The 17,149-nt window shown below is 50.0% G+C and overlaps 1 protein-coding gene across 2 annotated transcripts in view; it reads right to left on the reverse strand.

Moving 5' to 3' along the window:
- Window positions 1–17,149, reverse strand: part of GUF1 (GTP binding elongation factor GUF1) — a 95,872-nt gene that overhangs the window by 28,737 nt on the left and 49,986 nt on the right. For both annotated transcript variants that reach the window (XM_075334071.1, XM_075334079.1), the window contains exon 10: window positions 13,488–13,627. In XM_075334071.1, coding sequence (XP_075190186.1) covers window positions 13,488–13,627 — 140 coding nt within the window. The remainder of the gene's footprint in view (window positions 1–13,487; window positions 13,628–17,149) is intronic.

Consider the following 17,149-nt stretch of genomic DNA (forward strand, 5'->3'; position numbering starts at 1 on the left):
CGAGACACGTAGAGCCGGAGAGCTCTCACCAGATCTAACGAGTGCAAATACTTTTCACATTGGTGAACTGGATGAGGGCAAAATGAAGGTAAGGAGATATCCTGATTGAGATGAAAAGGGGATACCACCTTAGGGAGAAATTCCGGGACCGGACGCAGAACCACCTTATCCTGGTGAAAAACCAGGAAGGGGGCTTTGCATGACAGCGCTGCCAGCTCCGACACTCTACGGAGCGATGTAACTGCCACTAGAAATGCCATCTTCTGCGAAAGACGTGATAAAGAGACATCCCGCAGCGGCTCGAAAGGTGGTTTCTGAAGAGCCGTTAGCACCCTGTTAAGATCCCAGGGTTCCAGCGGACGCTTGTAAGGTGGGACTATGCGGCAAACTCCCTGCAGGAACGTGTGGACCTGCGGAAGCCTGGCTAGACGCTTTTGAAAAAATACGGATAGCGCCGATACTTGTCCCTTGAGAGAGCCGAGAGACAAACCCTTGTCCATTCCGGATTGAAGGAATGAAAGAAAAGTGGGTAAGGCAAAGGGCCAGGGAGAAAAACCCTTATCAGAGCACCAGGATAAGAAGATCCTCCAAGACCTGTGATAGATCTTGGCGGACGTTGGTTTCCTGGCCCGTCTCATAGTGGCAATGACATCTTGAGATAACCCTGAGGACGCTAGGAGCCAGGACTCAATGGCCACACAGTCAGGTTGAGGGCCGCAGAATTCAGATGGAAAAACGGCCCTTGAGACAGCAAGTCTGGGCGGTCTGGGAGCGCCCACGGTTGACCCACCGTGAGATGCCACAGATCCGGGTACCACGACCGCCTTGGCCAATCTGGGGCGATGAGAATGGCGCGACGACAGTCGGACCTGATCTTGCGCAGCACTCTGGGCAGCATCGCCAGAGGAGGAAATACATAGGGCAGTCGAAACTGCGACCAATCCTGAACTAATGCGTCCGCCGCCAGAGCTCTGTGATCTTGAGACCGGGCCATGAATGCCGGGACTTTGTTGTTGTGCCGTGACGCCATGAGATCGACGTCCGGCGTTCCCCAGCGGCGACAGATCTCTCGAAACACGTCTGGGTGAAGAGACCATTCCCCCGCGTCCATGCCCTGTCGGCTGAGAAAATCTGCTTCCCAGTTTTCTACGCCCGGGATGTGAACTGCGGAGATGGTGGAAGCTGTGGCTTCCACCCACTGCAGAATTCGTCGGACTTCCTGGAAGGCTTGACGACTGCGAGTGCCGCCTTGGTGGTTGATGAATGCGACGGCAGTGGCGTTGTCCGACTGGATCCGGATCTGCCTGCCCTCCAGCCACCGATGAAAGGCCAATAGGGCTAGATACACTGCCCTTATCTCCAGAATATTGATCTGAAGGGATGACTCTATCGGAGTCCAGGTTCCCTGAGCCCTGTGGTGGAGAAAAACCGCCCCCCACCCTGACAGGCTCGCGTCCGTCGTGACCACAGCCCAGGTGGGGGGTAGGAAGGATTTTCCCTGCGATAGAGAGTTGGGAAGGAGCCACCACTGAAGTGACGTCTTGGTTGCAAGGGAAAGAGAGACGTTCCTGTCGAGTGAAGTCGACCTCCTGCCCCATTTGCGGAGAATGTCCCACTGGAGTGGCCGCAGATGGAATTGCGCGAAGGGCACTGCCTCCATCGCTGCCACCATCTTCCCCAGGAAGTGCATGAGGCGCCTCAAGGGGTGTGACTGACCCCGAAGAAGAGATTGCACCCCTGCCTGCAGCGAAAGCTGCTTGTCCAGCGGTAGCATGACTACTGCTGACTGAGTATGAAACTCCATCCCAAGGTACGTCAGTGATTGGGTCGGTGTCAACTTGGATTTTGGGAAGTTGATGATCCACCCGAACTGCTGGAGAGTCGCCAGAGCGACGGAAAGGCTGTTTTGACATGCCATCTGAGAGGGTGCCCTGACCAGAAGATCGTCTAAGTAGGGAATCACCGAGTGGCCCTGAGAGTGTAGGACCGCCACAACAGATGCCATGACCTTGGTGAACACCCGTGGGGCTGTCGCCAGGCCGAAAGGCAATGCCACGAACTGAAGGTGTTCGTCCCCGATGGCGAAATGCAAAAAGCGTTGATGTTCGGGTGCGATCGGCACATGGAGATAAGCATCCTTGATGTCGATCGATGCTAGGAAGTCTCCTTGTGACATCGAAGCGATGACAGAGCGGAGAGACTCCATCCGAAACCGTCTGGTGCTCACATGTCTGTTGAGCAGTTTGAGGTCCAGAACAGGACGGAACGAGCCGTCCTTCTTTGGCACCACAAACAAGTTGGAGTAAAAGCCGCGACCATGTTCCTGGAGGGGAACAGGGATCACAACTCCTTCTGTCTTCAGAGTGTTCACCGCCTGAAAAAGTGCATCGGCTCGCTCGGGGGGCGGAGATGTTCGGAAGAAACGAGTCGGGGGACGAGAGCTGAACTCTATCCTGTAACCGTGAGACAGAATGTCTCTCACCCATTGGTCTTGAACATGTGGCCACCAGGCGTCGCAAAAGCGGGAGAGCCTGCCACCGACCGAGGATGCGGTTCGGGGATGCCGAGAGTCATGAGGAGGCCGCCTTGGAAGCAGTGCCTCCTGCGGCCTTTTGGGGGCGTGACTTGGACCGCCACGCATAGGAGTTCCTCTGGCCTTTCTCCGGCCTGCTGGACGAAGAGGATTGGGGCTTGGCAGAGGGACGAAAGGACCGAAACCTCGATTGTATTTTCCGTTGCTGAGGTCTCTTTGGTTTGGACTGGGGTAAGGAGGAGTCCTTTCCCTTGGATTCCTTAATAATCTCATCCAATCGTTCACCAAACAAGCGGTCGCCAGCAAACGGCAAACCGGTTAAGAACCTCTTGGAAGCCGAGTCTGCCTTCCATTCGCGCAGCCACATGGCCCTGCGGACTGCCACAGAGTTAGCGGATGCCACCGCTGTACGGCTAGCAGAGTCTAAAACTGCGTTCATGGCGTAGGAAGAAAAAGCTGACGCCTGAGAAGTCAAAGACGCAACCTGCGGAGCAGAATTACGTGTGACCGCATTAATCTCAGCCAGACAAGCTGAGATAGCTTGTAGTGCCCACACGGCTGCAAAGGCCGGGGCAAAAGACGCGCCCGTGGCTTCATAGATGGATTTTACCAGGAGCTCTATCTGCCTGTCAGTGGCATCCTTTAGCGATGATCCATCTGCAACCGATACCACAGATCTAGCCGCCAATCTAGAGACTGGGGGATCCACCTTGGGACATTGAGCCCAACCCTTAACCACGTCAGAGCGGAAGGGGTAACGTGTGTCAGTAAGGCGCTTAGTAAAGCGCTTGTCCGGAACCGCTCTGGGCTTCTGGACAGCATCTCTGAAGTTAGAGTGATCGAAAAACGCACTCCGTGTACGTTTAGGGAACCGAAACTGGTGTTTCTCCTGCTGAGAAGTTGACTCCTCTACCGGTGGCGGCGGGGGAGAGATATCTAACACCTGGTTGATGGACGAGATAAGGTCATTTACTATGGCGTCCCCTTCAGGTGTATCAAGATTGAGAGCAACGTCAGTGTCAGAGCCCTGAGCTGCGACGTCCGCCTCGTCCTCCAGAGAGTCCTCACGCTGGGAACCCGAGCAGCGTGAAGAAGTCGGGGAAGATTCCCAGCGGGCCCGCTTAGCCGGTCTGGGACTGTGGTCCGGGCCGGAGTCCTCCACGTGAGACCTAGGGCCCCCCCTGGGAACGTGCTGCGGCGCGGACAGAGAGGGGCCTGGAGGTGAAGATCCAACAGGGCCCGGGGCTTGTGTAAGGACCGGTCTGGACTGCAAAGCTTCAAGCAGCTTGGCAGACCATTTGTCCATAGACTGAGCCATGGATTGTGAGAGTGACTCAGAGAGTTTTTCAGCAAAAACTGCAAACTCTGTCCCTGCCGCCTGGACAGGGGGAGCAAGGGGTTCTACCTGAGCCGAGGGGCCCACTAGTGACCGAGGCTCGGGTTGAGGAAGCAAAACAGGGGTTGAGCATTGCTCACAGTGAGGGTAGGTGGAACCCGCAGGTAACTTAGCCGCACAAGAGGTACAGGTCGCAAAATAACCCTGTGCCTTGGCACCCTTGCTCCTTGTGAACGACATGCTGTTGTCTCCTAGGAGAGTGATCACTGAGGGTATATGGGAAGGGTATACAGCCCGACCGAACAGAAATATGTATATAAATACGTATCTATTCCGGCACCCTAGGGGGGGGGACCAGCACCGGGTGACCGGTGTGGCTTACCGACCGCTAAAAAGCGGAGTGTGTGTCCTCCAGATTCCCTGCCTTAGGTCTCCCAGCGTTGCAGAGCTCTTTCCAAGAAATCCTCCACAGGCAGAATGCCAAAGAAATGGCTGCCGGAGTTCTCAGGGGAGGAGTGGAGCCGTGGGCGGCGTTAGAAAAAGTGCGGGAATCTGGAGTCCCCACAGTGATCAGTGAGGGGGGAGGAAACATACAGGATGCTCCGGCCCTCACAGCCGACGTCAGGCCGGCCGTCCCACCCTTACCCCTGATAGACAGGCCCGGGGGCGGGAGTTTTGCTACTAGGCCGCAATTGAAGCCGGGGACTAAATTTAAGACCGCGGCCGACAAACAGGCGCGGTCGGCGCGGAAGTCCGCCGGCCGTCACAAATAAGCAGCTGCTGCAGCGTCCGGGATGAAGGCGCTCCATGCACATCCCCCATGGGGATACAGAGTACCTTAGTGATGCAGGCTCCGGTCCCTGAGGATAAATAAACTCCTGTCCGACAGATTCCCACAGGGGCTGCGGAGGGAGCACGGTCCCAGTGGATGGATGACCGCTCAGGATCCCACTTCTCCCAGAGCCGCTAAGGGATGGTGAAGGAGACGGCATGAGGCTCCGGGCCTTTGTACCCGCATTGGGTACCTCAACCTTAACAGCACCGCCGACTTAGTGGGGTGAGAAGGGAACATGCCGGGGGCCCCGTGGGGGCCCACTTTTCTTCCAACCGATATAACTAATCTGAGAATTCATGAGTGGATGTGTGCCTCCTTCCACACAAAGCATAAAACTGAGGAGCCCGTGATGCACGGGAGGGTGTATAGGCAGAGGGGAGGGGTTACACTTTTTAAAGTGTAATACTTTTTGTGTGGCCTCCGGAGGCAGAAGCTATACACCCAATTGTCTGGGTCTCCCAATGGAGCGACAAAGAAATTCCATTTCAAGATACTCTGTGTGAACTTACCCTTAGGCCTCTTTCACACGTCCGTGAAAATCATGCACGTTTTTCACGGACGTGTCAAAGGTGCGTATTGCCCTCCGTGTGCCATGTTTATGGTACACGTGTGTTCTCCGTGTGTTATCTGTGATAACACATGGAGAACGTGAACTTTCTGCTCACCTGTCCCTGGCGTTGCTGTCCGTGGTGCTGAGCCACGGTCTCTGGTCCTGCCGACTCCCCGCTGCTGCTGCTTCCGGCCGCAGTGAAGTCAATATTCAATGAGCATAATGAGCGGGGGTCGAAGCAAGTGACAGCAGTGGCAGAGACAGGAGGGCAGGAGAAGGTGAGTATAGAAATTCCTTTTATTTCACAGGCACGTGTTTTCTCCAGTGCGTGTCACACGGATCACATCCATGCGGTCCGTATGAGACCTGTGATGCCGGAGAAAAAACGGACATGTCTATGTGTGGAGCACACGGTCCATGGCAAAACACGGACATGAGCGCAGACCCATTGATTTTAATGGGTCTACGTGTGCCCGTGTCTCTGGCACGTAAGGAAACGGACCAAACACGTACCGGAGACATGGACGTGTAAAGGGGGCCTTAAAGTGATTGTCCAAAAACTCAGTAAAGAGCACGGAATGAGTTAAATTCAAAATCCCCCACCGCTCCATCACTACGCTCTAGTAGTCCACACCGGTCCCTGCTTACTTTCTGCAAATGTGATGTCCATCATTCATGTGCCTAACGCACCTGATCACGGGCCTCAGCTATGAAGCAGACATCTACAGCACGTGACCGCTAAGGCCACTGATTAGCCGAAATGGCCACAGGAAGTATGCGGAGACCAGCAGGAACCATAGGAGCCACCATTCTGGAAAAGCAGGAGTTCAAAAGGTCCCCTGTTTATTAAATAATTCCCAGATTCCCATCTCTCCGATATATTTTTATAAATCGCAGACAACATACTTGATGTTAATTGTTTAGGCTTTTCTTATGAGCGGAGCATAAAGGAAAACAGACTTCAAAGAGAAAATGTGATGAGACATTTCATGCATTATGTATCATGTTGGCGTGTCATTACCAGTCTCCTTGCTGCAGAACGCCCTAAATTCATGACAATGTGGCAAAAATCTCATCAACGTGTCACAGCTCAGAGCCGACTAGTCCTCATCTATCGTGCGATTCCTTCCTTATATCTCTCCTAAATGAGCTCAGCTCCAGTAGAATAAGCCACGTCTACGAGTTGATAAATGCAGCTGCAGAACAAAGGTTTTCTCTAGTGACGAGCGAACATTACCACGCTCGGGTGCTCGGTACTCGTAAAGAGCAGTTGGAGGCTTGGACAGATCTGGAAAAATGCTCGAGTTCCCCATTGACTTCCATTATGCTCGGTACATGAGTCACACTTATCCAAGTGTCTGACCTGCTCATTACCAATACCGAGCGTGGTAGTAATCACTCATCACGAATACCGAGCACCCGAGCATGGCAGTACTCACTCATCAGTAGTCATTACTAGTATCAAGCACCCAAGCATGGCAGTGCTCACTCATCAGTAGTTATTTCAATTACCAAGCACCCGAGCATGTGTTTGTCCATCACTAGTCATTATGAGTATCGAGCACCCAAGCATAGTAGTGCTCGCTCATCAGTAGTCATTTTGAGTATCGAGCACCTGAGCATGGTAATGCCCACTCGTCAGTAGTCATTGCTCGGGTGTCCGGTACTTGTATTGTAGTGCTCGGCGATCACTAAGCATTATGAGTACAGAGCACCCAGCATGGTAGTGTTTGATCATCACTAGTCATTACGAGTACCGGGCACGGTCGTGTTTGCTCATCACTAGTCATTACGAGTAGTGGGCACGGTCGTGTTTGCTCATCACTAGTCATTACGAGCACCCGAGCATGATAGTGCTCGCTCATAACTAGTTTTCTCTCATTTATCTATGTGATCATCGTAAATTCTAAAAACGGATTTTTGTGTACTCACCGTAAAATCATTTTCTCTTAGCCATCATTGGGGGACACAGGACCATGGGTGTTATGCTGCTTATCCATAGGAGGACACTAAGAAGATGCAAAGTTTTAGTACACAAGCAGTAGGAGAAGACATAACAAAAAAACGTGCGTCAATACTCATAACAAAAAAGTACTGACACATAAAAAAACTAAGGCCCAACAGGGCAAAAAGGGAGGGTGCTGTGTCCCTCAATGATGGCTAAGAGAAAACGATTTTACGGCGAGTACACAAAAATCCTTTTTTCTCTGACGCCTCATTGGGGGACACAGGACCATGGGACGTCCTAAAGCAGTCCATGAGTGGGTAAACAATAAACAAAGCAACCCAAGGACTAGGAACCAGTCCCAGATAGTGGAGTACCTATCTCAGTATGCGCTCCTGGCTATCGTTTGCAGAATTTTCCTACCTAGGTTCGCCTCAGCTGAAGCATGGGTATGGACTCAGTAATGCTTTGAAACAGTATGTAGGCAAGACCAGGTCGCAGCCTTACACCTCTGTTGCACTGAAGCCTGATGCCTAATGGCCCAAGAGGCGCCAACTGCTCGCGTGGAATGAGTCCGCAGCCCACTAGGAATTGGCTTGAGTTGCAAGCGGTAGACCTCCTGGATCGCAGAGCGAATCCAGCGAGCCAGCGTTGCCTATGAAGCTGCCTCTCCTTTCTTAGGCCTTTCAAGAATGACAAAAAAGAAGTCTATGTTCCTAAAGGGGCTGTCCTGGGTACGTAATATCTGAGAGCCCTCACAAGGTATAGCGAATATAGAACCCTTTCCACCCTATGGACTGGGTGTGGACAAAAGGAAGGAAGAACAATGTCCTCGTTCATATGAAACGGGGAAGTAACCTTCAGAAGAAAATCCGGAAGGGGGCGTAGAACCACCTTGTCCTGATAAAGATCAGAAAGGGTTCGCGGCAAGAGAGTGCTGCCAGTTCCGAAACTTGTCTGATGGACGTAATCGCCATTAAGAATGTTAACTTCCAGGAGAGAAGAGCAAGAGAAGATTCCTCAAGAGGATCAAAAAGGGGACCTCTGGATACCGTCCAAAATGAGACTGAGGTCCCATGGGTCCAGCGACCGTTTATACAGGGAAACTAGATGGGAAACATCCTTGAGGAAAGTCTTGACTTGCGGATTGCAAGCTAGGCGGTATTGATAGAATATTGAGAGAGATGAAACCTGCCCCTTAAGGGAGCTGAGGGCCAACCCCTTTTGCAACCTGACTGCAAAAAAAAAAAAAAAAAATAAATCAAGAATTCTGGGGATCGCCAGAGGCATAGGTTGGACATTAGATTCCCTGCACTGGGAAAGGAAAGTTTTCCATGTACGGTGGTAAATACGGGATGAAGGCCGGCTTTAGGGCACTGTACATGGTGGAGATGACCGCAGGAGAGAATCTCTTGTTAAAGTCCAGGTCTCTATGGCCAGGCCGTCGGCTTCAGGGCTCTGGAGTTCTGATGGGAAATGGGCCCTTGAGTCAGCAGGTCTGGGATGCTTACGAGGCGCCATAAGCAATTGTACTAATTCAGCATACCAGGCGCACCTGGGCTAGTCCGGTGCTATTAGTATCACCGGGAGTCCTTCTGCCTTGATCTTCCCGATTACTCGTGGCAGCAGGGGCAGAGGCGAAAAACATGTAAGGCAGATGGAAACGACTTCAGGAGACTAGAGCATCCGCGCCAATGGACTGTTTATCCCGTGACCTGGCTAAGAACACGGTTACCTTTGCGTTCAACCTTGAGGCCATTAGATCCACGTCTGGTGTACTCCAGTGAGTGCAGATGTGTGGGAACACTTCTGGGTGGAGAAACCACTCTCCGGCGGCCAGGCCTTGGCGACTTAGAAGGTCCGCCGCCCAGTTCTCTACTCCCGGTATGTGTAACGCTGAAAACACAGACCGCCATCGATTCGGCCCAGGTGAGGATCCTGAGGACCTCGAGATAAGCTGTCTTGCTGCTGGTACCTCCCTGCCGATTGACATAGGCCACAGCTGTTGCATTGTCCAATTGGACCCGAATCAAACGACCTGCTAGCAGAAGGGGGGAATGACCTGAGTGCGAGAAGACCGCGTTGATTTTCAGGATGATTTCTGGGAAGGGAAGACTCCTGGGGTGTCCAACGTCCCGAAGCAGTGTAGAGCCAGTACGCTACTCCCCAGACTAACATGCTGGCGTCCGTGGTCAGGAGTAGCCAGTCCACTTGGGGGAGAAAAACTCCTTCTCGATATGGAAGAGGACTGAAGCCACCAGCAAAGCGCATACCTGACTGAAGGTGTCAGGTGAACAGTTCGTCCAAGGAAAAGGGGCTCTTGTACCATGCAGCTAGAAGCGCAAGCTGCAGTGGGCGGTGGTGTGGCTAAGCGAGCAGCATTGCTGCCTCTATAGCCGCCGCTACCCGACCTAGCACTCGCATACTGAATCGTATGGAGCGAGAGGAGAACGTAGGGGGCAGTGTACCGCTTGTTGTAGAGCGGTCGCCATGTCTTGAGGGAGAAATATCAAGCCCTGAAGAGTGTCCAGGGACATGCCCAGGGAAGTGACGGATTTTGACGGGACCGGGGATGATTTGACTGGAGTCAGAAGCCGCCCTAAGCGGGATAGGGTGCCCACAGAGATCTGCACGCTGGTTGAGCCCTTGATGAGGAGGTCATCCAAGCAAGGCAGAACAGCCACTCTCCTGGCGTGAAGGGCACTCATGGTGGCCGCCATGACCTTAGTTAAGACCCTTGGTGCTGTAGCAGAGCCGAGGGTAGGGCCACAAATGAAAAAAAAAAAAAGAAGTCCTGAACCGCGAAGCGGAGGAACTTTTGGTGAGCTGGAGCGATGGGTATGTGCAGGTACGCGTCCCTGATAGCTAGGGAGGCAAGGAATTCTCCTTCGACCATAAAGGTAATAATGGACCCTAGGAAGTCCATTCTGAATCTCCTTACGTGCACATGTTTTGCTCAGGTGTTAGAGGTCCAGGATGGGACGAACTGACCCGTCCTTTTTTGGGGACCACGAGAGATTGGAATGGAAGGCCTTGAACCTCTCGCCGTCCGGAACAGGTACCATCACCCCCGCCGTTTGGAGGGAGTGGATCGCTGAGGAGAAGGCCTCGTGGTGTTTTGGAGCCTTTGGAGGGGATTTGAGAGAAAAGACTGACCAGGGGATCGGGTCCAGAATTCAATGTGGTAACCGGAAGACACAAGGTATCACACCCATTTGTGGTCTGAGGCGGCGGCCCAGATGGAGGACGACGAGACTCCTCGGTCTTTGTCTAGACTGCCAGGACGAGGTGGACTCGGGGAGGGCTGAGAAAGTCGGGCCCTACGTGTCTAGTAAAAAACATCCTGGGCTAGGAGTTGGGGGAGGGAGGTACTCTTTTCCTCCCGTGGCGTCAGACAAAAAAAAGAGCCTGTCCAGACGATTGCCAAACCATCGGTCTGGAAAAAGAGTACTGTGAGAGGCTTCTTAGAGACAGAGTCCACTCTCCATTATCGGAACCAGAGGGCCTTACGGATGGCTATGGTATTTGAAGCGGCAATAACTGCGCAGGTAGCAGCGCTGAGGGAGGCCTGTATGAGGTACTCTAATGCCGCAGCAATGTGAACTGTTACATCTGTGAGGGTCTGAGGGAAACTGGTAGTCCTGGTGCCTGTGCGACCCACATGGAAGGGGAGAGGGACCCGCGGCCTCGAGGCAGAGCGATCGAGCTGCTCCACTTGTCTGTCGGGTCCTTAAAGGAGGATCCATCAAGTAAAAGACAGGAGTGGTCTTTCAGGCAGGCGGAAACCGGGTGAGGGTCCACCGACAGCTAAGTCAAAGGGGTACCGGTACTCATGAGTTTACGGATATCGAAGCGGCGTCAAAAAACTTTTTTTGAGGTTTCTTCACCCTTTTAAAGGAGACCGCAGGGTCAGTAGTAGTGGATGGGAAATCTTCCACATGCAGAGTTTTGGTTGATTGCTGCAATAAGGGAGTCCATCTCAGCTTGATCGCTCGGGGAGGTTGAAACCAAGGAATCATCCCGGTACAAACATCATTCCCCTTCCTCCGGCTCCTCAGAGACCGCGGAACAAGTGGGAGAACCCCATCTGTGTACCCCAGAGGGAGAACCATGGGGGTCATGCCCTTTTTCTGATCTGCAACCGGTGAAGCAGAGGGCTGATTCTTATCAGAAGGACCCTTTATAGAGGTGTCATCAGGCTGCGTTCTCTCCAGGGGCCCCGAGGAGTGTGAGGACGATGTTGCATAGCCAGCACCAGGTTCTGGGAACTGTGCCCATTCCGGGGGACTGGGAGCCGTAGGCTCTGGGCTGGCAGCAGTTGCTGCGGTGGTGGGGGGGGGGTTGTAAGCTACAGGGGCACCAGACTCACAGAAGGAAGAGGTGCTATCATCCCCTAGTAGCTCAGCGTCTTATAGTTGTTGCTGTAGTTGTGCAGGGCATAAAACATATGACTACAGCCCCTGGCTGATGAACCACAAACTCTGATTGTAATGAGGGAGCAATGCTCTTCAGAGCTAATATGCAAGTGAGGCTATAACTCACCCAGAACCCTGATGACCCCTCCTCCCCCTCCTCCTGCGTCCCAGTTCTGGGAAGGAGGAAGCCAGCTCTGAGAGACGCCCACAGGCTCTGATCACAACAAGAGGGAGCAATGCTCTGCAGATCCTGTGTGAGGAGGGTTACGCGCGCTTTCTTATCGAGTGTCGGAGGGGACGGGGCTTAGCTCTGACAAGAAGGCATGAGAAAATATAATAAACAAAAAAAAATGGTGGGAAGGGACTCCCCTTCCCCCCTCCAGCCCTGCACAACAATGGTGGACAGAAAAAAACTATATAAGTGTACCGCAGCTGCGGGTGCACTGAGTCCTGGGAGCTCTCCCCCTCCCCCCGCCACAGGTGGAATGCTATGTAGGAGTCTGCAATCACAGCTGATGTGCATCCAGTCAGTGTGACCTTTGCTCCAATTCAGTGTGGAGAGTCTGACGCCTGCTGGCAGAACTTTTATCAACTCAGAGCCTGCCAGAGGGACTGAGGAAGTTTTTCATCTGCTCTGCGGCTCTGGAAAAAAATCGGAAGGATCTCACCTCAACTCCTGTGGAGATGGCAGTCTGATGCCTGCTGAATGGTCACACTGGTGCGGAGCGTGTATCAACTCAGAGCCTGCAAGAGGGACTGAGGAAGTTTTCCATCTGCTCTAAGCTCTGGAAAAATCAGAATGATCTCACCTCCGCTCCTGTGGAGATCACAGTCTGATGCCTGCTGCCTGGTCACACTTTGTGCAGAACGTGTATCAACTCAGAGCCTGCAAGAGGGGCTGAGGAAGTTTTCATCTGCTCTATGCTCTGGAAAATCAGTGCCATGAGACCTGTAGTCCAGTGAGTAACAGCCCAGGATCCAGCGTCGCAGGAGGGGTACGGGGAGGCGACACTCTGCGTTCCTGCCTGTTGATGGTTTTGGGAAATCGGTCCCCGAAGGAAACCGTCGCCATCTAAAAAGCAAAAAATTCTTGCTGCAGTAGTTTGCAGAGATGTGCCTCCTATAGACACTAAGCTAAAACTGGAGTAGCCTGGCTGGGCAGGGGGTGTATACTGCAGGGGAGAAGCTAACATCTTTGCATCTATTTAGTGTCCTCCTATGGATAAGCAGCATAACACCCATGGCCCTGTGTCCCCCAATGAGGCGTCAGAGAAATAATCCAATTGTGAAGGTGTACCTAGCCTTCATAAGGGTTTGTCACTGACGTTATATGTTCAGAAACAGTCCCAATTCACAGGTTCTGTAATTTGCCGTTCACTCTTTGAGTGGGCGATTCCATGGTATCAGTATTTTGTCAGCACTATAGGTCCTTTCCTTTCCCTCATTACCCAGCATGCATTACAGACAACGACATGACTGTAATTAACTGAACGGCTGTATGTCTGGTATGCCTGCATACAAGTTATACAGGCAGGGACAGGAGACGAAGACCAGCCCCTACTTCCTGTAATCCATCCATCTTGGGGGCTTCTGCTGAGAGATATGAATCCCATTCAGCCAGGAGGAAGAGACCCTAGCAGCCAACACTTTGGAGGGACTTGTCAGAGATGAGAGAAGATAATTTTATGGAACTATATAAAAGTGATTGGCAGATTGTCTTTTTAGCATATATCAAGTTAGCTCAAGTTGTGCGACAGTAGAGGGGCTGTTTAATTACATGTATTGGGATTATCTGAAATAAGTGTAAATGTGTAATAAGGGAGGAAAGTGCAAAAATGAAAAACAGCTAGAATCCAATGATAATTCCACTTACCGGCAAACACCATGGGTTTTGCAGGCTTGAAGCCAGGCAGAGGCTCCACGGGCTGATTCAGTAAATATAGAGTGTCTCCGATTTGTGCTTCTTGTACATCCTTCATCCCAGCGATTAGGTAACCTACCTGCCCAGCGTATCTTGGAAACAAAAAATGATATATATAATTACAGTTAATGTAGGGACATCAAATTGTAGATTATGTAAGATTACTAATGCAAAGGCATTTGATACTACATAATAGCCTCATACTAAAGCTCCAGAAGCAAGGACTAGGGGAAACTATATGCAACTGGGTAAGGAATTGGCTAAAAGATAGGAAACAAAGAGTAATCATGAATGGTACATTCTCTAAATGGGCTATAGTCAGCAGTGGGGTGCCGCAGGGATCTGTGCTAAGACGGACTCTTTTTAATCTCTTTATTAATGACCTTGTGGATGGGATTGATAGTAAAGTGTCAGTCTTTGCTGATGACACCAAACTATGTAGGATATTAAAAAATGACCTCGATAGTACAACATTACAAAAAGATCTGGATAAGATGTCAGAATGGGCAGATACTTGGCAAATGAGATTTAATGTTGATAAATGTAAAGTAATGAACCTAGGACGGAGTAATCCTATAACTGCGTATACATTAAAAGGAAGTAAGCTCGGGACTACAGAACAAGAGAAGGACTTGGGTATTATTATTACAAATAAGCAGCACTCAATGTCAAGCAGCAGCTGCTAAAGCAAACAAGATTCTAGGGTGTAAAAAAAGAGAGATTAGATCCAGTGATCCCAACGTATTATTACCCCTCTATAAATCACTTGTAAGGCCACATCTGGAATATGGGATCCAGTTTTGGGCTCCACAATTTAAAAAAGGACATTCAGAAGATAGAGTCAGTTCAAAGGCGGCTAACTAGACTACTACAAGGAATGGAAGGCCTCACATATGATGAGAGGTTGAAAAAGTTAGATATGTTTAGCTTAGAAAAAAAGACGTCTCAGAGGAGATCTCATTTCGTATAAATACATGTGTGGTCAATATAAAGGACTGGTGCATGACTTATTTCTTCCAAAGACAATACTAAGGACCAGGGGGCACTCACTGCGAGTGGAAGAAAAGCGATTCCGACAGCTAAATAGGAAAGGGTTCTTTACAGTTAGAGCAGTCAGACTGTGGAATGCCGACCACAAGAGGTAGTAATGGCAGATACTATAATAGCTTTTAAAAAAGGGCTGGATGATTTCCTCAGTACACAACATTGTTGGTTATAAATGACTTTGTGACTAAATGTAGAACTGGTGGAGGGAGGTTGAACTAGATGGAGCTAGGTCTTTTTTCAACCTAAGTAACTATGTAACTATGTACCATAGAAGCAGGTAATATACCCAGCACAGCACAGCACTACAGCTACATACAGCTGACACGCTCACTGCAGACAGACTTATACCGCTGTGAATGGGGCCAATACTAGCTGTACATATTCATAAACCAACAGATCCCCCTAGCGGTGGATGAATACAGCAAAAATAGTATTTCATTTAGTTACATTCATTTAAAGGGAACCTGCTAGCAGGTTTTTGCTATGGAAGCTGGACAGCATGCTGCAACGGATACACAGAGAATTCAGGGATACCCGTCTATTCAAAATCTGATCTGTTTATTTGCTATGTTTGTCTAACCAGCAGGACTTCTAATTGCTTGGACTATAAAGTCACATGAATGGCAGTCCGCAATACCCCCTCCTCTGATTGACACCTCACTGTCTATGTACAATCTCAGGTGTAGACGGGGACAGCTCTCAGCTTTACTGCACCCAGTAATCTAAGTGATACATCATTGGATTCAGTCTCTTAGCCTACATTATGCTGCTCTCAGATGAGGTAGCAAAAACCTGCTGACAGATTTCCTTTAAGTCAGACAAAGCTACAAATATCAGAAATACTATAAGGTTTATCAGCACTGAATTTGGGATCTAAAACTGTAATGGACATGAATATAGAGGCTATCTGTCCTGATGATGTGATAATCGCAGATACACTACGGGCAGCAGAGCGCTCTAACAAGCCACGCTCCATCACATGGCACAACAGACTTATTGAATGCCAAAAAATCCCCACAAAATGTAATCAAAATTTGCAGAACTTTCCATTAAACAATACTGACATTTTATTATACCTGATTAGCTTTGCACATAGTGCTGTGTGCTGCGAACGACGGGCAGTGAGCAGGCATGCCAAAGATATTAACAGAAAGTGGCACTGACAGGAGCGTCATTACAGGATTAGAGTGCCATCTAGTGGCATTAAAGGGATATTCATCATGTGATAAAATGTCGCTCTACTATAGCATGCAAAAGGCCGTATACGGTGTTACATGCATTGGATATTGGGCAAATGGACTTTAAAAGGGTTATTATATTTTTAAAAGAAAAGAAAAAAAAAAGAAGGGGTGCTTGCCTCCGGGCCGTCAGTTTACAAGGGCAAATGGGTAACAAATTCCTTGTGGGACAATCTTCAGTTACTAATTTTATTTATTGTGTTTAAGTTATGGAGACGCGAGAATTTAGTTTTGATTGTTTTTAAATTTTTTAAAATATACTAATTTTATTTTTTTTTGTTTTTACATTTGTTTAATTGGCCGTCCCCCTAAGGGACCCGAGCGTGCGATCACTGCATCACATGTACAATATACTGCAATACTGTAATATTGCAACGTGTATTCTCAAATTACTCATCTCCTATGAACCCAGTCATGGGCAGACCATGCCATCCGCAGCACACATTCATGTAGGGCAGGGGTGCATAACACTTTTTGGTGCAAGGGCCGCATTGCCATACTGAACCACTCCAAAGGGCTGCAAAAATGTTAGAGGTACTTACATGAATACATTACCACAACAATCATCAGTACATTAATACATCACCAGAACCAAGTTTTGAGTATTTGAGGATGATTTGGAGAGTTGCTACTCCATAAAAAATGAAGAATAAAAAATTATCAGTAAACACATGAAAACTTAAACTGGACCAGAAACTCACCAAGTCCTCCTCATAATCTCAAAATTGTGAGGATTTTAAGTTTTAACATAGCTATGAAGTACGTTATGGATCTACAAGATTAGAGTCACCGTCAGCATATGTATGTGGCGGCAGAACCACCGACAATGCATAAAAACCTGCCATGCTCCACACTGCCCCTCTCCATAATATCTCCGCACACTGCCCCTCTCAGTAATATCCCCCACACACTGCCCTTCTCTACAATGCCCCCTCTCCATAATATCATAGCTCACTACCCTTTCCATAATATCTCCCGCACACGCTGCCTCTCTCCATAATGTCACCCCACACAGCCCCTCTCTATGTTGCCTGACAGTGCTTCTTTCAGTAATGTCCACACACACACACACACACACACACACCCACACCCACACACACACACACACCCCACCCACAATGACCCCCTCCAAATATCCCATCACACTGTCATAATATGCCCCACTTTCATAATCCTCCCCCCCAATTGCCACAATCTTCCTCATTGCTCCATAATGTCCCCCATAGTTCCATAATATGCCCCATTGTTCATAATATCCCTCAAAGATCCATAGCGTACCTATAGCTCAACAATGTCCCCCACAGCTCTACAATCTCCCCCACAGCCCCA

Source organism: Anomaloglossus baeobatrachus, chromosome 1 (genome assembly GCF_048569485.1).
Source record: "Anomaloglossus baeobatrachus isolate aAnoBae1 chromosome 1, aAnoBae1.hap1, whole genome shotgun sequence".
Lineage (NCBI taxonomy): Eukaryota > Metazoa > Chordata > Amphibia > Anura > Aromobatidae > Anomaloglossus > Anomaloglossus baeobatrachus.